At 38.9% G+C, this 22,371-nt stretch overlaps 1 protein-coding gene across 1 annotated transcript; it reads left to right on the plus strand.

The window, feature by feature from the left end:
- Positions 1-584: 584 nt before the first annotated feature.
- On the plus strand, positions 585-21,113 carry LOC113114594 (zonadhesin). Its single transcript, XM_026281469.1, has 41 exons — positions 585-600; positions 776-982; positions 1,072-1,251; positions 1,902-2,093; positions 2,189-2,338; positions 3,184-3,287; positions 3,371-3,573; positions 3,982-4,202; positions 4,783-4,929; positions 5,016-5,180; positions 5,584-5,735; positions 5,817-5,985; positions 6,071-6,179; positions 8,613-8,752; positions 8,912-9,037; positions 9,210-9,389; positions 10,805-11,029; positions 11,133-11,259; positions 11,419-11,618; positions 11,701-11,913; positions 12,617-12,762; positions 12,848-12,975; positions 13,248-13,395; positions 13,506-13,638; positions 14,610-14,759; positions 14,844-14,970; positions 15,047-15,258; positions 15,358-15,520; positions 16,375-16,454; positions 16,542-16,702; positions 16,815-16,905; positions 16,998-17,149; positions 18,105-18,171; positions 18,253-18,390; positions 18,597-18,917; positions 19,473-19,576; positions 19,651-19,757; positions 19,829-19,908; positions 20,002-20,036; positions 20,139-20,270; positions 20,400-21,113. The coding sequence occupies exons 1-41, from the start codon at positions 585-587 to the stop codon at positions 20,682-20,684; spliced, it is 6,186 nt and encodes a 2,061-aa protein (XP_026137254.1). The 3' UTR covers positions 20,685-21,113.
- Positions 21,114-22,371: the final 1,258 nt, after the last annotated feature.

The following is a 22,371-nucleotide window of genomic DNA, read 5'->3' on the forward strand; positions in this document are numbered from 1 at the left end:
CGAATGATAATGAGACTGGAATACCGTGTGCAACTGGGTTTTACTGTCCAGCTGGAAGTTTTGCAGGAATACCTTGTCCCAAGGGCACATTTAGGTATCAATGTTTTTAAAACTCGAACTAAAAAAGAGAAGATTAATTCCATTGCGTTATATTTAAAGAAAACGATTGCAATTAACTAAACATTTAACTGCAACTTTTACTAATAAATTAAGTAACTGTTTTGCAGCAATAAGCGTCAATTGTCAGATGTAAGTCAATGCCAAAACTGCACACCAGGGTTTTATTGCTCAGAGCCAGGCCTGACCACAGTCAGTGGACCCTGCTTGCCAGGTTTGAATATCATTTACAGCAGACATTTTTTAGGCTTTAACAGTACTTCTTTAAGCTGAATATTAATATAGCATGGTTTATTCCTACAGGGTTTTTCTGCAGTGAAGGATCTCAGACTTCAGCTCCTGTGTCAGCCGTGTATGGTGATATTTGTCCTCCAGGTCACTATTGTGAAATTGGCAGTGCTGTGCCAACTCCCTGTCCAGTGGGAAGCTGGCGCCCTGATAGTGGGGGAAAGGGCACAGATGATTGCATGCCTTGCCCTGGAGGTACTGTGATACTCCATTCTAGAGATATGCTCTCTGCTCCTTTGACATTATAAGGCTCCATTTAAGTGAAATTTCCTTAAGTTAGGAAGTTACTGCCATTTCTAGAAGAGGTCAAATGCAATATTGATTGTATTCATGGGTCTTTTTATGTTTTGTTGTTGTTGTTTGATCGCAGGACAGTTTCAGGACCAGAAGGGACAGAGTGAGTGTAAACCCTGTCCTCCAGGTTTCCATTGCGTCAACCTCACAAGAGGCTTTATGGGGGTCAGCACTCCTTTGGTCTGTCCTGAAGGGTTTTACTGCCCCAATGAGACCGAGTCTGGAAACCCAGTTCCATGTCCTAAAGGCACATACAGTGATTCTCTTGGCCTCATTTCAGCAGGTGATCTATTCAGTGAGCAATTGAACCTGATTAAATGCATTCTTGTGTTTATATCCTGCTTACAGGGTCTGTTTTTTGTATAAATACAGAGCAGTGCCTGGTGTGCCCTATGGGACATTTCTGCGGTTCGGATGGACTCTCTGAGCCCTCAGGGCCCTGTGCCCCTGGATTCCTCTGTTTTGTGCAGGCCACAGTTCCCAACCCAACTGACAACAGCACTGGCACTTTGTGTCCACCGGGGGCATACTGCCTTCTGGGAACAAGAGCAGGTGCACTTTGGAACAGTGTTATTTTTGTATTATTTATACAGTATTGTACTATTTATTACTATTTTTAATTTGTATATTTATGTATTTTTGTCTTTTTTTTTTTTTTTTGCGTTTCAATATTATATTTGTGTTTAGCTTTCATTCACATTTTAGTTTTAGCAATTTTTGTACAATCAATTTTTATTTCAGTTTTTCATCTAATATATGTATTTAATATCAGCTTAATTTGAATGAATTAACCATTTTAGTTTTAGTTAACAATACAATTTAATTTAATTTAATTTAAATTAATTTACAGTCAAATACACACACGCACACGCACACGCACACACACACACACACACACACACACACACACACACACACACACACACACAATTCACAATATTAATATTCCACTTTCATACACTCTCATACACACATTTCCCACAAACCCTATTTTTCATATTCTAGATTTATATTTTTTCATTCAAATGCAACATTTTTTTTTTTTTTAAAGAAAATGATTAGCTTTTTTATCATTTGTGGAAAAGGATTGTTCAAAGACCCCTACAACCATTACAATACCGCTAAAGCATTGATATTATGCCAGAATTTGAAGCAACCATGAGTCATACTCTATTATTGTCTAATTCTATTGTACTGTGTAGGTGAATGTTCTGCAGGCTACTACTGTGACTGGGGCTCCAGCAGCCCGGAGCAGAGCCTCTGTCCTGCCGGTTTCTATTGCCCCACAGGAACAAACAAGCCCCTGGCCTGCACTACAGGCACTTACAGCTCCGTCATGGGCAACAGTCACCAAGAAAATTGTGAGCCATGTCCATTAGGCTACTACTGTCAGGGTGCGTTATTTATTCTGTCTACAAGAAAACTGGTTTAAACCATCTCTGTGCTCTTATAAATCTATTACAATTGATCCTATTGCAATACAATGCAGGGGAAGCAGTTGCAGAGCCTCTTCCATGTCTACCGGGGCATTTCTGCCCCACAGGCACATCACAGGGTACTCAGTTCCCCTGCCCTCCAGGAACAATGCAGCCACAGTCTGGGACAGCCAGTATAGATGAATGTCTACAGTGTCCTGCAGGTCAGCATGAAAATACATGACAACAAAATAAAATTATTACATAAAGAGAGTAATATTTTGACATAAATTCTACTTTTATTCAGCAAGGCTGCATTCAGCTGATGAAGAAGAAAAAAAAATTACAGTAAAGACATTCATAGTAAAAGATTTCTATTTCATAAATGGTTTTCTTTTGAACTTGCATTCATCAAAGAATCCTGGAAAAAGGTATCACAGTTTCTACAAAAATATTAAGCAGGCCAACCATTTTCAACATTGATGGTGATAATAAGAAATCAGTGTATTAGAAAGCTTTCTGCGGAATCATGTGACTAATTCAAAATTCAGCTTTGCATCACAAAATTAAATTACAATTTAAAAAAGAAAACAGCTATTTTATTTTCTGACAATATTTCACATTTTCACTGTCTTTACTGTATGTTTTATCAAATAAAGGTGTTGAGCATAAGAGCATTCTTTCAAAAACATTTTAACTTTTGAATGGTATGTTGTGATAATGAGCCAGCCGTGACAATGTATTAACATGTTAGCTTTAGTAATTTTAGTACTTCAGTTTATTTTATTTCAGTTTTTTAATACTTATATTTTATTTCAGCTTTATTTAAATTAGCAACACTGTGGAGGATCTGTTTAGCTCATAAGGGTTTTCAACCTTTACAGACCCAGAGACCCCCGAAAAGCTACACATTGTAATACCTTTTTTAATGAAAACCTTAATTATCATCATGAAATTATATAATCAGATGATTATTTCATTAATTTATCATATCAATATAATTCATCCCCAAAATGTTGAACAGTTTGTATTTACATCTACATATAATTTATGTCATCTGTTTGTCTAGGCATGTTTTGTGCTCGACATGGTCTTTCAGAGCCTTCAGGGCGCTGCCAAGATGGATTTCACTGCCCTTCGGGTGCCACAAGTCCTAACGGCACTGGAAACATGGTATTTATCATCAGTTCTGTTTCTTAAAAAAGACACCATGTTTTCACAAAGGGTTAAACTCATTTACAGTGTGTGATTTGCAGATTGAATCTACAGGCAACAGCATGTGCCCGCCTGGCCATTATTGCCCAACTGGTATCGGGTCTCCCCTCCCATGCCCCGCTGGAACATTCTCCAGCTCCCCAGGGTTGAGTAGGGCAGAGCAGTGTCAGCCGTGTCCTCCTGGGTACTTCTGTGAGCAGACTGCTATGGTCTATCCATCCGACGCAGCTCTCTGTGATGCTGGGTAATTATATCTATGCTTTTCAGTAGCTAAACAGTCATCTGACAACGGTACACCTACACCCATTTGAGTTGAGCCAACCTGGTGCACTCATGCATTGCTAATGGATCTTAGTGGCACGATTTTAGATGTAAAAGATGTATTGTCCATTACTGAGTAGTGCTGAAACTATTATTGATTTTCTCCATTACTGCAATGTTATGTAAAGTGCAAATGAGTGAGGAAAGATAACTTATTAAAATGAGTCTGTGGATCCAGTTTCTATCCATTTGTGGCTGGGTTTGAAAACAGATACAGTGGAGTGGCAGTGAAGTGCTTTTGCGATTGGCTTGTTGAAGAGATTTATTCTTCAGGCATCTAAAACCATACTTTTGAAATATAGTTTATGACAGGTTTATTTCTCCCTCACAGGTATGTGTGTATCAATGGCAGTCGTAGTGCTCGACCGGTAGATGGACTGCAGGGTTATATTTGTCCAAGCGGACACAGTTGCCCCATTGGTACTCCATTGGAAGTGCCTTGTGAGCCCGGCACATACAGCAGTGCTCCTGGTGCCGTCCACTGTCTCTCATGTCCAGCTGGCACTATGTGTCCTTCCCCTGGCACACAGGAGCCATCCCCATGTCCCATGGGTGAGTCCAGCCCTGTGCTGAGATTATTATGATGGCTCATAAATAATTGCAAATCCTTTTTCCCCCATCATACAATGCAATTTAAAAGTTTGCAGTCAGTAAGATTTATTTTATGGTTTTGATCAGTATAAGCAGTAAAACTGTTTTCTGTTTTAATATATTTTAAAATGTAATTTATTCCTGTGATGCTCATTTTTTTTCAGCAGCCATTACTCAAGTCTTCAGTGTCATAGGATCTTTTAGAAATAATATGCTGATTTGCTGCTAAAGAAACGTTGCTTCTGAACCGTGATACATTATCATGAAACATTATTGTCGGGATCATTTGATGAATAGAAATTATAAAAAATTATATTTATATATAATTATAAATATTTTTACTGTCACTTTTTATCAATTTTACAGAACATGTCCTTTCCAATAAATATGATGCAGAAAAAAAATTAAAAAAATAAAAAAATAATCTGAATTAATTTGTAAAAAAAAAAAAAAAAGACTGCATCCAAACCATTGAAAAGTAGTGTACTGTATATACTGTCAAGCTGGCTAACAATCTGCAATACATCCTGTGTTGCATCAGGTCATTTTTGCCCTGTTGGCACTCCTGAAGCTGTACCCTGTCCTGTGGGCACACTAGGACAGGTTACCAGGGCTCAGTCGGAGGCTGTCTGTGTGCCCTGCCCTACCGGCCTCTACTGTAGTTCACCTGGAACATCACAACCACAGGGTCTGATATCATCCCACACATTTTATAAGAGCACAGGTTTTAGTCTGTGACTGTATCATATGGACTAATTGTTGTTTTATTTGTAGGCCAGTGCCAGCAGGGTTATTTCTGCCAAGGAGGGTCTCCAAATCCTGCTCCTCTGAATACAACTGGCTATCTGAGGAATGGCCCCTGTCCGCAGGGTCACTTTTGCCCTTCTGGAACCCTAATGCCTCTGCCTTGCCCAGCAGGCAGCATTCGTAACCTCACAGGTGTGTACAGACCCACACATTCATTTTAATATAAATCTATAAAACATTTAGAGCTTCTAAGGAAAAACAATAAAGCAGTTCAAAAGGGCAGTTATTATACACAACCAAAAACAACAAGAGAAGCATATGAATAATTTACCAGGGATAGAGCATCAAAATAAATGAGCTATCAAATCCAATAAGCTGTGTTGCTTAAACTCACTGGTGCATAAATAATATTGCACAGATTCTGCTTTAGTTATTCTTATAAATTCACTCTAGCATTATAATTCACATACTTGTAAATATTCCCCTTTCCATTTTCTCTGGAACCTTTTGCACATGAATATTTTACCATTTATTTTACCATTATGTTTTTACTAACATGCAGTGTTTTGAGTTCATAATATTGATCTGCCCACAGGGGGTTACTCCATAGAAAGCTGTCTTCCCTGCCCAGCAGGACATTACTGTGCTAGCGAAGGCCTGGATGCTCCAACTGGACCCTGTGCTGCAGGCTTTTACTGCCCTGTAGACTTTTCCTCCACCACCCCACATGCCTTCATCTGCCCCAAGGTCAGTTCTGCCTCCTTCACACCCTTATATTGCTTTTTAATCTATGCCTAGCAACCTGACTGACAGGTTTTGCTCTCTCAGGGTCATTACTGTCCCTTGGGCTCAACCCTGGCCTTGCCCTGCCCAACGGGACAGTACCAGCCGAATCCGGGTTCGGACAACTGCATCCCTTGCCGTCCAGGCTATTACTGTGAGGAGGCAATTATCGGAGACCCCCGGCCTTGTCCGCCGCACTCCTACTGCCCTGCAGGTAACCCATGCTGCTGTAATTATCTATATTGTGTCTGTGGTTTCTTTAGTACACACACATTATCTGATTCTGCTTGTAATTGCAGCAACAATGGTTCCTCAGCCATGTCCAAATGGCACATACACCCCACTTGAGGTCGGGGGTTTGCAGGAGGAGAGAGAGTGTTTGCCATGTCCACCAGGAAAGTTCTGCAAGTATGTTTACAGATCTTATAAGAGTGTTTCTTCAACCATGGACCCTTATGACCTTGTAGACTTTTAGAAAATAAACAAACTCTACACGCTCTCTCTTATTTTATTATTTATTTGTATGCTTCTATTCAGATGTTTGGGTCAGTAAGATTTTTTTATGTCTTTGAACGAAGTTGCTTATTCTCACCAAGGCTGCATTTATGTGGGAAAAAAACACTAAAACTTTAATATTTATTACAATTTAAAATACCTGTTATAATATGTTTTAAAATGTAATTTATTCCTGTGATGGCAAAGATGAGTTCCCTTTCTGTTGTTCACATAGACGGTATGTCGAGTGAACAACACTAGGGTTCACTCTTGGGAGCCCAAACACTTCTGAGATCTTTGAGAAAAGGCCAATGAAATAGGTTTTGCAGAACTTGCATGGCTGGTCATGCCCCGGACATCTGGGTAAAAATAGGTCAGCAGCATCTGCTCACTCGTTCTGTTTTTCGTTGCCGAATGCAGCTTGTTTCACCTCTCGATTCCTCGTTATTGGATCTAAGACGCGGTCATCGGTCCCAACTCATACACAGATAAGTGTTGTGAGACTACCCCAGGGTGCCTCAACAGATCCCTATCGGACAACACAGAGATGGTTGCATACATCAACCACCAGGGTGGTGTTTGCTCCCATCGCATGCAACAACTCACCCGCAGTCTTTTAATTTGGAGCAAGCACAAACTCAAGTCTCTGCATGCTGCTCATTTCAAGCGTGTAGTGGATCTCCTGTCGTGACATGTCTCACTCAAAGTCAGGGAAGACGGGGAACAACTCCTGCTTGTGGTCCCTTATTGGCCCAACAGAACCTGGTTCATGGTGCTTGTGCTCATGGCATCAGTTCCTCCCTGGCGAATTTCCCTGAGGAAGGACCTTCATGTTTGGTCCCTGGAAGTAAAGGAGGAACTAAGAGACCTTTCACCAGCTGTGGTGAATACCATTACTCAGGCCATATCCCTTCAGACTCCCTTCAGTCAGTTGAGTTCAGTGCCCTCTCCATGAAGACAACCCTGACTGCGCTCACTTCTGTCAAGAGGGTGGGGGATCTCCAAGCCCTCTTTGTTAATGAATAAAGCCTGGAGTTCGGGCCGGCAGACTCTCATGTTGTCCTGAGACCCTGGCCTGGATATGTGCCCAGGGCTCCCACCACTCCTTTCAGGGACCAGGTGGTAACATTACAAGCTATCCCCTTCCAACAAAGGGACCCTGACCTGTCTCTGTTGTGCCCAGTGCAAGCCCTATGCACATACTTAGATCACACTCAGAGTTTCAGGAGCTCTGAACAGAGTATCTCCCACTGGATTGTGAATCTGAACGGCCTATCAAACCAGAGGCCTACCTTGCCCACTGGGACTGAGGGCTCACTCTACCAGGGGCATCAGCAGCCCTGGCGAACTGGGCCTTTCTACCGAATATCTGTAGAGCTGCAGGTTGGGCTATGCCTAATACATTTGCTAGATTTTATAATCTGCGAATGAAACTCTGGACTTCCCTTCCATCACTTTACTTAGCAAAGTTCGATGGAGGATCTTGCTATTAGAACTCATTATGAGGTAGGTTTCCGCAAGTGAACTCTTGTATTGGGTTAGTGCTCCACATGTAGCGGCTTCTCTTGAGGCTCCATTTGTGTATTTTCCACTGTATTGCCCTCGAGGCTCAGTGTTCCCCTAGACAGACATTCTGTTGATAGCTTCTGGGTTTTGGTAGATCTGCCCATTACACAGAGCCTATTTATACTGGGATGTCCAGGACGTGGCCAGCCATGCAAATTCTGCACACCCGATTTCATTGGCCTTTTCTCAAAGATGTCAGAGGGGTTTGGGCTCCCAAGAGCATCCCCTTGTGTTGTACACTCGACACAACAACACTCAACACAATGTCTCAATTACCATATCATACAGAGGGTTACCAAAACTGAGACGTTTTCAGCATCATTATTCCAATATTCAGTGTCACATGATCCTTCAGAAATCATCTAGCATGCTGATTTGATGCTTAAGAAACATTTCTTGGTATTATCAATGTTGAAAACATTTGTAATCAATTGTGCTGGTTAATATATTTGTGGAAAATGTAATTTTACATTGTAAGCTTACATTTTTATTTGAAATTTTTGTAACATAATAAATTGTTTTTTTAATGCATCCCCCTTAATAAAAGTATGAATAATACTTAATAATACTTAAAAATAATGCTTTAAAAAACTTTTGTATAGTATTTTTAATCATGAAAACCCTTTGTCACTGTATGTGATAATGTTGTATGGATTTAAAAACAACAGCATTTCTTTGAAATAGATTTTGTATATCATTATGCTTTGGCAGTGTACTTTTTTTTCTGAAAATAATGACAATTCAGTTATTGGGTTTTTGTGTTTGATTATTATTATTCAGGGCTGGACAGGTGAAAGGCCAGTGCGCTGCTGGATTCTTGTGCATCTCTGGCAGTTCAGAATATACTCCTCAGGCCACCTTTCAGCTCAACAGAGACCAGTGTGAGTGGGGAGCACAGTGTGCTGGACTGTGTCCTGCTGGTACGTTATTCATCTTCCTATAAACCCATCCATGAATCCAGAGAAGAGAGCCTTGATACATTAATAAAGTGATCAAGGATCTGTTTTATATGATCCAAATATCAAGAGATGTTCACACTGTCACAGAGTGTGTTTACTCCTGCTCCTGTCTTTGGACAGGCTTTTATTGCCCTGTAGGCACAGAGGAACCTTTATCTTGTCCTGCCAACACTATAAGAGAAACCCCTGGAGCAAGTACTATACATGACTGTCTGCCTTGTCCTCCAAGACACTGGTGCCAAGAGGGTACGTCAATTGCTATACTGGAATTGACGTGTTATGTGTAAATAATATGTCCAATTGTTAAATTAATTACTGACAAATGTCCATGTAGTAATTGTATACTTAACTATAGTAGCTTATTACATTCATCTGAATTAAAAAATTAAGCATTATTTTGCTTTCTGTCTTCTTACAGGTGATCCCATTCCACGCATGTGTCCACCAGGCTATTACTGTGATGGCATAGTTGATTATGAGTCTGAGGGGCGGCCGGGGCCTAGAAAATGTCCCCAGTTTACATACAGGCCCATGTCTGGTGCAGGAGGCAAAGGAGACTGTCTTACCTGCCCCCCTGGCACTTTTTGTAACTCCACAGGTCTGACATGGCATGTTGAACATATTATAGTACAGGTGCATCTCAATAAATTAGGATGTCATGAAAAAGTTCTTTCATTTCATTAATTCAACTCAAATTGTGAAACTCGTGTATTAAATGAAAAGCTGGCTGTTCACAGAGTGATGTACCCAAGCATGTTAACAGAAAGTTGAGACAACATCGAAGGTGTCTAACCTGGGCTAAGGAGAAAAAGAACTGGACTGTTCCCCAGTGGTCCAAAGTCCTCTTTTCAGATGAGAGCAAGTTTTGGATTTTATTTAGAAACCAAGTTCCTAGAGTCTGTAGGAAGGGTGGAGAAACTCATAGCCCAAGTTGCTTAAAGTCCATTGTTAAATTTCCATAGTCTATGATGATTTGGGGTGCAATGTCATCTGCTGGTGTTGGTCCATTGTGTTTATTGAAAACAAAAGTCACTGCACCCATTTACCAAGACCTTTTGGAGCACTTCATGCTTCCTTCTGCTGACCAGCTTTTTAAAAATGCTAGTTTTATTTTCTAGCAAGATTTGGCACCTGCCCACACTGCCAAAAAACAAATGTTGGTTGAAAATAAAACCGTGGTGTTTGTGTGCTTGACTGGCCAGAAAACTCACCAGACCTGAACCCCATAGAGAATCTAGAGAATCAATTCACTAAAATGTTTTTCTTTAAGTATTTTAATTTGTTGAGAATTGGTGTGTTTTTGTTAAATGTGATCCAAAATAATCACAATTAAAAGAACCAAAGACTTAAACTACTTCAGTCTGTGGGCATTGAATTTATTTAATGAGTTTCACAATTTGATTGGAATTACTTTAATGAATTTTTCCACAACATGCATCTGTAGATATAAAATCATACATTTATGCACAGTTAAAAAGTTCTGGTCAGTAAAAACAAAAATCTGCATTAAATTTATCAAAAGTGACAATAAGGACTTATAAATTGTTTCAGAGGTTTACTAATTCAAATAAATTATGTTCTTTTGAACTTTGCATCAATTGAAAATGCATCAATTTGACAAAAATTGGCAGTTTTTAACTGTTTTCAGCAATGATAAGAATGAGAAATGTTCCTTGAGCATCAAATCAGCATATTAGAATGATTTCATATGACAATAAATACTGGAGAAATGGCTGCTTAAAAGCATTACATCACAAGAAAAAAATACATTTTAAATTATTTTAAAACGCAAAACATCACAGTGATATTTAACAACATCATTGGTTTCACTGTATTATTGATCAAATAAAAGCATCCTTGGTGAGCATAAGAGACTTCTTTCAAAAATATATATAACATACTATAGATGATCATATACTTGCTTCATTTCTTGGACAGAATGATGATTTAAATTCATTTACATCTTTGTGTTCCTGTCATCAGTACATTTTGTTATTATATCCATCTACCTAGGGCTCACTGATTTCTCAAGCTTCCTTTGTCCACCGGGTCATTGGTGCAGTGGGACAGGTTTCCCCGTGCCCTGCCCTGCAGGCACCATGAGGGCACAGGCAGGGGCAGCTGCTGTCAGTCAGTGTGAGCCTTGCCCTCCTGGTACCTTCTGCCCACACCCTCGCACCATGGGCCAGCCTAATACAGCAGGCATTCCATGCCGAGCTTCTTACGAATGTCCTGCAGGTAGGTGTGATTTCTACATTATTGATATTTACAAATGCACTAAAAGGTGTATAAATGTCCCTTATTATAACCATGAAGTGTAATAAAGTGATCAATCATACAGGGTCAGTCGCAGAGACCCCTTGCAGAGCTGGTTCATACTGTAGACCCCAGACAGGAGATCCCACACCGTGTCCTGCAGGATACTACTGTCCTGAAGGATCTCGAACCTACAGCTCACCACAGCAAGTGTAAGCACCAGCCTACTAGGGATGTTTAATATATTGCAATTAGAGGTTTTTCTATATTAATTGTGATATTCCTTTCCCTCTATTTTTCCTTTTCCTTTCATACCCTACTAACTAATACTAATTTAAATCTAAATATAATTTAGGAAATTATTTTTGCAGATGTACTTTTCCACATTACTGCCCAGCCAACAGCTCTACCATGCTGTCCTGTCCGGATGGCTGGATGCCACTGAACACCAGCGGTTTGAGGAAGTCTCAGGAGAGCAGTTGTTTGCTGTGTGGGGCCGGCACCTATCGGCCCAGTCACTCCCCTCAACTCCAGTGCCTCCTCTGTCCTCCAGGACATCACTGTCCGGCGGGTCAGCACTGAAGAGCTCCCATAATGAAAACAATAGCAGTGCTGATTGATTGTGTTTAATATTTTAATGTTCTGTTTACTAGGCTCACACCATTATAGTGATCAGCCCTGTCCAGTTGGGTACTTTTGTCCACAAGGCAGCTCCGATCCTGTTCCCTGCCCACCTGGCTCATATGGAAACCGTACTAGTGCCGAATCACTTGAGGAATGTCACAAATGCCCACCAGGGACCTTCAATCACTTGCACGCCCAGAGAGCCTGTTTCCCCTGTGGGAGTTCGTCCACCTCAGATGCGGGTAAGTGTGTGTTTTAAGACACTTTTCTTTATCCTTAGCAGCCATTTATACATAATATGTTTTTGTCTTTAAAAATGCAAGATGCAGGCAGTGCTGGTTAATATCAGATGAGGAGCCAGATTTACTAAACAGGGCAAATTAGCATTAGAACGCAATTCCATAAAAGCACCAATGGGATGGGAACATTTTGCAGGTGGTTTACTTACAATGCACACATTAAAGAGCACAGGTGCAGCCAGATCATTTCCATAATGGCCAGCGCAATATACCAAGAGCAATGCAAATAAACACCTGCTTTAAGACATGCTTTCATGGGCTTTAAATAGTGGCGAGTGCAAATGTTGCGTGATTAATTTTAATACTCTCCTCCCATAAATTTAGTGTATTCAGTAAGGTCAGGTGCAAAAAATAACTATGTTTACGCCTTTTCAGCACTAATTCTTAACTGACTATCTTTAGTTAATCCTGACAGTACTATTTTAATGCCAAAAGATGGTTTGCGCTGGTGCAAGCTGTTAGTAAATCTAACTGTGTATGTCTTCTGGATTACGCAACCAGATTCCAAAAATAAAATACTTTAGATTATATTCATTTTTCACTACTAACTATTTTTATTGATTACATGATTACGAAATCAATGACCCTTTATACTCTTAAAAACAAACCATAGAATGTAATGTATCTATTTTGTTTCTTTTCATAGGGGCGTCCTCTTGTACCTGCATAGGCAAAAACCGTGCGTTCCAGCAATCAGATGGGTCGTGCTTGTGTAAGACCGGTTTTGTTTTTTACAATGAATTAGACTTCAAAAGCTCTACCGCAGACAGTGAACTGGACTGTCAGCCTGAGGTGGGATGTGTGCACTGAAGAAAAGCTCTGTGTTTCTTCAGTTTATTTGTTTGATAAGACAGTAAGGAGCTCTTATTCTGTGTAGGTGAAGAAGCGCTGTGGGGCAGGTCAAGTGAGACTGGCTTCTACGCTGGAATGTGTTTTCCCATCCACCTACTCCTGTAACGTCACATGTGGTCCTCAGGGTGGGACTCTGGATGTTGGGATGGGCATGTAAGTTTGCTGTTCCAGTGAGCGGGAGACTTCTGCGTATTATAATATTAACATTTTACATTAAGGTTTAAGTTTTAGGTATCATTATGAAATCTATCTATCTATCCATCTATAATTTACAGTCAGCTGGTCATCAATATAAAACAAACCCCCTCTCGATGATAATGACCATTGGTGCACATTATTAAAACTTAACCACTATGATTTTTTTATCATGATTCATGGCTGATGATGTTTTCTTATACAGAGACGATTGTGTTATTTTTCTGCAGTTGTCACTGTGATAGGTACGTGTCAGCAGAGGAGCTGTGTAACTCTTCATGTGTGTCCACACTGCCGGTGCTCTCTGCCAGACTGGACACAGACGGACAGCTACTGTTGAGAATCAGAGCCGCAGATCAAAGCAAAACCTGGAGCAGGGTGAGATCTGGACAAAATTAAAAGACAATTCATTGTTATCTATCAGTTATTATACTGTGCTTATAGATGTGAACTTGTGCTAAAAATAACATTGCTTCATTTTTTCTCAGAATATGATGAATGTACTAGGACCTGATGTTCATGTCAAGAACATTGGAAGGATCCACTTCGTCCAGTTCGCTCCTGAGGGAGTGTTTGGTTGGATTTTAAAAGACCCCTTGCTCATTGATTCTTTAGTAAGAGGTAAGCTGCCATTGTTTATCTGACCTCCAGACGCAAACATTTTTTACAGGTCAGAATAGTACAATTCGGGACCAGACTCCCTGATCAAGCTTGCATTTCCACTGCCAACAGTACCCTTACTTGACAGGCATGGTGTATTCCAGAAAGTAGCGATCGACGATAAAGCACGACAATAAGCACAACTCTGCCTCTGTCAAATGTGTGCTGCAAAGTCAGCGCTGTACTATGGTAAAGTTCAAATTAAATATAGAAAGTTAAATGTAACTTTGTACTCAGCCAAAACGATATGACCAGGAGCAAATAATAGATTCAATATATACCCAAAAACACTCCAGAGACATCAGAGCCAGTGGCAAATGTCTGAAAGACTAGCCGAGCTAAGGCTGCTCTCAGTGGATACATGAGCACTGAGCGCCCGGTGATCGCCTTGAGCTCCGAAAATTGACATAACTAATCAAATAGGCACCATCTGTATAAATAAACAGCAGATTTGAGTTTTAAACAACTACATTCTCGCCTGAAGAACTCTTAAAGCTACATTTCCTGACACAATAACAGTAATATTTAGAAAATTATGTGGGTTTTTGGGCAATGACGTTTCACAAGTCCACAAGAACAGACAAGAACACATTGAGTTATGACTTTTGTTAGGGTGGAAATATGAAATTATAAAATAGACTGTGTTTGCGCACTCTGATAGAGCCTAAATAAGCCCAGCATTTATGTACAGCAGGGTGAAATGAGTGAAGGAGAAGCTTTGTTTTATCACGCCAAAGTGACTTTTCTAGTCAACCAATCATCGCTCTGCAGTGAGTTTAGCTCCACCCTTTTGGTACCATTTGCTGTGCTGGGCACCCAAACGGAAGGGTACCACAAAAGTGATACAGTACCGTACCATACTGTACTGAACTGTACCGCTTGGTGGAAATGAGCCATAACTGTTCATTAAAGCTTGCAGTATTTCCTTTCAGAACCAGTTAAAATTCTGGAGAGAGATTTCAGGAAGAAACGAAACGCTGATCAAAATGAGGTTTCCGAGCCTCTTCCACGGATCCCAAATCCCATCGCATGTCTGTCCCCAAATGATATGCTCATCTTTCAGCTCACCATCAACCACACGGGTATGGCTTTTTTCAAATACAGCACTAATAATAAAAGATGCCTAGTGTATGCTATGCATGTTTCATGTCATTCTCTGAATTTAGACCGCCACTACAGTCACTTCCCCGTGTACCAGAAGGATCACCTGTTCAGCAGTAACCCTGGCTGGGATTTTGGGGCATTTAGACGTCTGCAGCATCTTGTCAAACACACACAGCTAAATTCCAGCAGGTAAGACTAGATAGATAAATCACATGTAGCTTTCAACACAGATATGCAGGCGATCTGCATTGATTTATCTTGTTAGATTTGCGCATGTGTTCCTGGAGCCGGGAAAGTATGTGTTCCTGGATAACGCAGTTCCTGACTGGAGTCTGATAGTGGTCGTGAGTGAACAGGGCTCCGAGTGCAACCCCACAACAGCTGCATTCCAGCCGACGACCCCTGCACAGCTTGTGCGACATGGGATTGTTAAACAACACAGTTTAAACCTGCTTCCAGACTGGGGGCTCATCACAGGTGAGTCAACAATAAAATTGGGGTGCTTTTCACATAGAAAGTGGCATTTTTCTTGCTAACAGGAATGCTTTACATGCTGTGCTTGGTGTTTCTCTATAGGGATCTTGTCTCTGTTGGTTTTGCTGATAATAGTGTTGACAGCCTCTGCTCTGGTCTTGAGGCCTAATCGGTCCAACCTTATCGCTCAAGGGAGGCAAAAGCCCAAGTGGCGCAGCTTGGGTGAACCCAGTGTTCCTATAGAATATGTTTATAATACTGAAAGGTAAGTCAGCTGCTTATTGCTGAAGTTTCTTGATGTTTGTCAAAGGGATATTCACAAGTAGTTTTGGACAAGAATACTAGGGATGCGCTGACATTACAGTTCTGACAACTTAGCCAACACATATGCCAGTTTATTTATTTTTTCCGTGTAATGGCTGATAATAGATAACTTCTTATTACTCTAAAATCAAATTGAAAATAAAACTCTTAAAATCAAAAAGAATTGCTTTTAAAGGATGCGCATAAATTTAGGCATCACAGCATTATAATGTATACAGTAGTATCAAACAGACATTAATTTTGAGATTTGATTAAGTTTACATTTAACAGTGTTATTAAATTATTTATGTTACTAATATTAATGTCATGAGTGTCAGATAATGGTAACAGTATTGTCAAAATTTGAGAAACAAGAATGTACAATTAAATATTGACCAATATAAACTATATTTGGGGTGAGTACGATTTTTTTTGTTTCCTATGCGCACTGAGAATGCATTTGTTTGATCAAAAATACAATAAAATCAGTAATATTGTGAAATATTATTACAATTTAATATACATTTTAAAACACAGTTTAATTTATTTTTGTGATGCTAAAGCTTTATTTTCAGCATCATTACTCCAGTCTTCATTGTTACATGATCAGCTGAATATGCTAATTTGGTCTACAAGCAGTTGTGCTGCTTAATATCTTCTTAGAAACCTTGTTACATTAGCAGATCTCAAAATGAAATGCCATTTTTCATATTGTACATTATTATGTTGTGATGCCTTACTTTACTTGTAGCATGTACTGTAAAGCAATCAATAGCACATGGTGCAGTTTTAAGTGTGCTTTGTATTGTGTTGTAGTGTGGACAGCTCTGAGCCACTAGGTCTGAGAGGGGTAGGAGAGGGAGCAGAATCAGAGGAACCTGCTGTTTGCAAAGGAGGTAACTGACAATCATCTGAAATACCTGACAGTGGATATATACACAAAAACCCTTCTGAATTCTGTTGAATCGCATATTGATGTGAAGGTTTCAGAACTACACTAATGGAGCTGGAGGAGTTTAATGTGAAAACGCTGTATGACAAGTTAGAGGATCAGAATTTACATCTGGCATCCCAGCTGGCAAAGCACCGCAAAGACACACAGGAGTTTTACAGGAACATCTGTCACCAAATTGATGCTCTGAGGGTAAGACAGAAACAGGAAGTCAACTGAAGATAAGAAATGCATCCAAAAATAGAAGTAATGATTATAACATTATCAATCTCTGTGACTAATCAGTCTGTACATCTGGTTTTAGGACACACTAGAAAATATGGAACCCTCAAAACTGAACCAGCTGAAGAAAATACTAGACAACGAAGTTCTGATGAAAAGAGAAACTGCTCATGGTGAGACAGAAGTTTGCTATAACTCCAGCCTTACATGTGTATGTACAGTCTTAAACAGTATTTTAAGTAAAAAGTATTTGTGTTTGCACCAGAGCCGTGGATGGGGCTGATGGAGGCCGTGCTGAGATCTTTGGAGGGAGTGCTGTGCAGAATGAATGGAGAGGTCTGGCAGCAACAGGACAGCACTGAAACAAACAGCCACAGAGACACTCGAGAGAGTGAACTTCACACCAGATACACTCAGGTTTTTTTTTTATTACAGTCCATTAAAACAACACAGAGCCATGGATGAGCAATGAATGCACATAATAGTGATATTAAAATAATAATTCAGTAAAAATTTAAATTTTTTCATTATACTCTCTTTTAGGTATATGTCATTCTTTAAATGTGAGACATGTTTCAAAATGTTTTTTTTTTTCATCCTTTTTTTGATCAGATTATATTATATCTTTAATTGTAAAAGTGGTCTTTTGGTGAAACGTTTGATTTGTTTGATTTGATTTGTTGTTAGTGTGAACTAAAACCATTACAAATGATTTCTGTTAATTAAAATAAAGTTGAAATAAAAAACAATATATAAATATTAGAATAAAAAAAAAGAAAAACAAGCATAAATTTGGGTAACACTTTACAATAAGGTTTCATTTGTTAACATGAACAATAATTATATAGCATTTATTCATGTTAGTTAATCTTAAATTCAAACGTACTAATCCATTATTCAGTCTAGTTAATGTACTGTGAATTAACACGAATATGGCCATTTGTAATAACTACCATTGACAAAGCTTATAATACAATTTGAAATGTTGCCTACATTTCAACACTAAATGAAAAAATAAGCTGAAGCTGAAGTAGCAGAATTACTAAAACTAAAATAAAGCTAAAAAAATCTTAATCCAATAGAAATAACAAAATCACTGAAGCTAAACTAAAACAAAAACTGCAATAGTATAGAAATAATACTAAAATAGAACTGCTTTTTAACACCTTTTTTCAGTGAATTTGTTCACTCACAACCAATTTGAAATGATTTATTAACAAATAATACACTGAATTTTAATATGGATGCATCAGTTTACAGCTTTTGTGTTCCACAGGGGCATACAAATAAAACCTGTTTGATTGAGTACATAATGACTTCATTTTCATTTTGGCTGAACTATCCCATTAATTATTTCTGTATCATTTGACAGTTTTCTCCTGCAGACCTGTCAGAGTTTAAAGTGGGTGCAGATACAGAGGCAGCTTCCACAGATCCAGGTTTGACCTTGATAAAAGCCAGTTTGCAGTCTTTGACCCAGGGCTCCTGCTGTGCTCACAGTACATGCTCTCATCTGTCAGGTCAACAGCAGAGCACCATCCCCTGCGTGAGTGAAGAGGAACTGGCCAAGTTTGTGTCTCTGACTCCTCTGTCCAAAACACTGCAGGAAATAAAGGAATCGCTCCAGACTCTCGCCCACACGTCCGTCACAGAGGACGGTCGGTACACACTACACATTTATGCATTTGGATTCAGTGAGCTAAAGTAGAAATGCACTTTTAATGAATTATGTTGATACATAGCATTGGTATTTATTTAATTAAAATATTTTATTTATCTGTTGTATCTGTTTTGTGTGTCATGTGAGGTCTTCTAGTCGTTTCAGAGTTTTGTAATGACCTACATCTGCTTTCTTCTTCTTCAGTAATTATCAGCCCAGCAGAGGGTGAACCATCGCACCTGATCCCTGTTGCCCTTGACAGCCTTTCCCCAAAGCATTTTGCTGTCTTCCTGTTTGGCTGCCATGTTGTGCGTTTACTGAGCAGAGCTTGTTCCTTCCCCTCTGTCGGGCTGCTTTTGGCCAGGACGGTGCCGGTCTCTCACTGTGATACCCTGCTGACCTACTGCCATAAAGACTTTTATTATGACACAGCCAATCAAATTCTGTACATCCTAGAGAAGAAGCTTCAAAATGCTGGCCAGTTCATCTCCATTATCTTACACTCAATGGCCTTTATCACCTCAGGTAAGAAAGACTTCCCTAGTCTTCACTACAGAGTTGTTTACAGACAACAAGGCAAGTCACTTAAGGACAACATTTGTTTTGAAAGAAAAATCTTACACTCAGAAGGCTGCTTTTATTTGATCAAAGGTACAGTAAAAAGAGTAATATTTTGATATTTCTATTTTAAAATATTTTAGAATGTAATTTATTCCTATAGTAATTAGTTTTTAACAAGTAAAATACTTGACTTAAATGTCCTAATTTAACTATTGCCTGAACCTGGTTTAACCTTAACCCTGTCTGTGAAACCAGGCCTTAAAGTATTGCTTTATATATAAAAAAAAATAATAATAAAAATGTACTGACTTTTAAACAGTAGTGTAAAATACATAAAAGATACTAATACACACAATAAGACAATTTAAACATATATAAAATATATAAAAATGTTTTTAGTTCTATAAAAGCTTTGATAAAGTGATAAGTGTCATATTTCAGTAACATCTGCAGAGTTCTTCAAACATAAAAAGCATTAAACGTTAAACCTTTTTCTTTTGCATTTCTATTTTTTTACAGGCTCAAAATCTCTTGAATTCATAAAAGCCTTCCACTTGGCCGTTTCGGCATTAAGCATGCAGTTGTTTCATCACTCTTTCACTGAGGATCAGAGGAAAGGAAAGGTAAGACACGTGTTTGAAATATATACAGTATAATATTCAGGAAGAGCTAAAACAGACATTTGCTCACATGTTAGATGGATGAGGAAAACACACCGGAGGCCTTTGGAACATTAGTAGAAGACTTCTTCAGTGTAAAAATACCTCCTGAAACGCATTTCACTGAGCACCTGCTGGCAGAGAGGTTAGGATCTTATCAAAGGTGAGTTTTTGATGTTAAGAATATATTAAAACATTTACTTTCATTGATTTTAGACTTCAAGTTTATAAATACTTCAAGTTGGAACAGCTCCTCCAAGGACTTAAACCAACTCTAAAAGACAGACACGGAGATGGTGAGAGATCTTGAGAGTGATTTTTAAAAGAAAAAAATTCTTAGCCTTGCAAACACCTAAAAACTGGTACAATTGGGGGTCTTTTGTGCACAGGACAAGGGCAAACTGGCCTAAAAACACAAGTCCCAGTGAGTGAAAACACTTTTTGCATGTTGTGTTTGATTTATTCTGAAGAGTGTACATCTGTGGAAATATTTCCTGTTTTTTTTTTTTTTCTATCTGTGCTTCAGGCACTGTGTATGGAAAGAGAAATAAACAGACTTGATGAAGTTTACCAGCAGTTCTCCTCTGAGCTCCACAGGGCAACACACATACGCAGCCCACCGGAGAAGAAAGAGCCCAGGTTTGACAAACCGCTTCAGGTAACAGTCAGTCTGACTCACCTCATGGAGACCCCTATACAGCCCCCACTTGCAAGAGGAATGAATTTACATATTAAAATGTGTTTCTCACCCTTACCGTCTGTGTCTCTGATGCTCCCCACGCTTTAGGAGCAGCAGGCGATGCTGGAGCTGCAGAAGTGTACGGTGGATCAGAGACTGAAGGAGATGAGGGACAGATTTTCTAAACTGAGCTCAAGCCAGCGAGCGAGTCCTAATGAAGACAGACCGGCTCACAGCACACTCCTGGCACAGGAAGACAACCAGACTCCCAGCAAATGCAAACCAGACAGTGGAGGAGAAGAGAAACAGACACCTGCTGCAGGACAGTCCAGAAACAAGAAGAAGCAGAGGGAGCATATGGACAAAGATGAGGAAAAGGGTCTGACTGCGTGAGGAATCATGTTTGAATATATTTCTTGTCTTAAAAACCATTTAATTCTTACAGATCTTACAAGTTACAATCATTTTATCCATTCATTATGACTGAAACGTGTGTGGCACAGTCACAGCCAGTCTGAAGATATTTAATGTTTAATGCACAGTTATGATGAGCAGGGCGAGATGAAATAGAAACAAAAACCAAAATGTCCTTTCAGTTGTCACTTGTAGATGTCACAAGACAAAACTCACATGAAGGAGTTGGATTTAACATTTAACACCCCTGGTTTAGAAGCAGTGTAATGCTATACAACTTAGCATGTAGTCCCAACCTTAAAACTGTCAATCTTTATGGTGTGTTTTTAAATTTCCATCAGTGTATGCATATATTTACACTACTGTTCAAACATTTAGGACTGGTAAGATTTTTTAAAATGTTTTAGAAAGAAGATGCATTTTTTTGTTAAAAAAATATGGTAAAAAAAAATATTATTACAATTTAAAATACTGTTTTCTATTTGAATACATTTTAAAATGTCATTCCAGTCTTCAGTGTCACATGATCCTTTTGAAATCATTGTATTATCAAGAGACATTTCTTATAATAATCAGTGTTGAAAACAGTTATATTTGTGGAAACCGAGATACATTTTTGTTTGGGATTCCTAAAATGAACATACAGTTCAAGAGCACAGCATTTATTTGAAGAATTAGGGATTACTGTCACTTTTGGTCAGTTTAATGCATCATATCTGAATGAAAGTATTAATTTCTTTAAAAAAAAAACTTACTGACCTCAAACTTTTGAAAGTCAATGTATGTTTTTATTAATTCATTATCATATATAAAATGTATAAAAACAAATCAAACATAATCTTAAAAGTGTCATTTCTTATGTCAATACAAGAATGAGGGAAAATGTTACTAATTAGACATTCTATGCACTTCTGAGCTGTAATATGTGTGGCCTGTTTATTCTGGGCTTTTCCAGTCAATAATCTAACAGTTCATGCACGCTCAAGCTCAGAGCCGGGCTAAACTCTTTTCCTCTAGGGGGAACAGACTGTGAACAGATTGGGAGGGAGGGAGAGCGGTGGCTGTCATCAGCCACTATCACTGTTACAACTCTCTGTCCTTGAGCTGATACGCTCAAGAAGGTTTCATTGGCTGTGTGCCGTCTGACTTTATCGCCTTAGATTAAACAAACAGTCTATCCACACAGCATCCAAGGCGGACTTTCCACTTAACATACCTGACTCCACAAACTGCTGCTGAAACAGATGCAGTGTTTGCAAGGCCCTCATACAGAATAATACTCTCATGTACAGACTGTATCTTAGATGTTTAGATGTGCCATTTATTTTTAATGCCCACGGACTTTATGCTTTTGTATAAAAAAGTAGAAAAGTAGCTTATAAAGTTTTAAATACAATACTGACAGAATTTTTGCAGGCTAATAATAATAATAATATTTATAATAATACATCATTATTATATCCATATTTATTATCATTGTTATTATTAGAATTACTGTATTACTAACAACAACAGTAATGACAATTACTAGAAGTTTTGAACTTAAAGGCAATATTTTAAAGGTATATTTTATATTTTTAGAGGTCCTTAAAATGTATTATAGTTTCTTCATTACAAATTATCAATTACGAGTTAATTACAATATTTACAATTTTTAAGATTTGAT

The sequence above is a fragment of the Carassius auratus genome, chromosome 15 (assembly GCF_003368295.1).
Source record: "Carassius auratus strain Wakin chromosome 15, ASM336829v1, whole genome shotgun sequence".
In the NCBI taxonomy this organism is placed as follows: domain Eukaryota; kingdom Metazoa; phylum Chordata; class Actinopteri; order Cypriniformes; family Cyprinidae; genus Carassius; species Carassius auratus.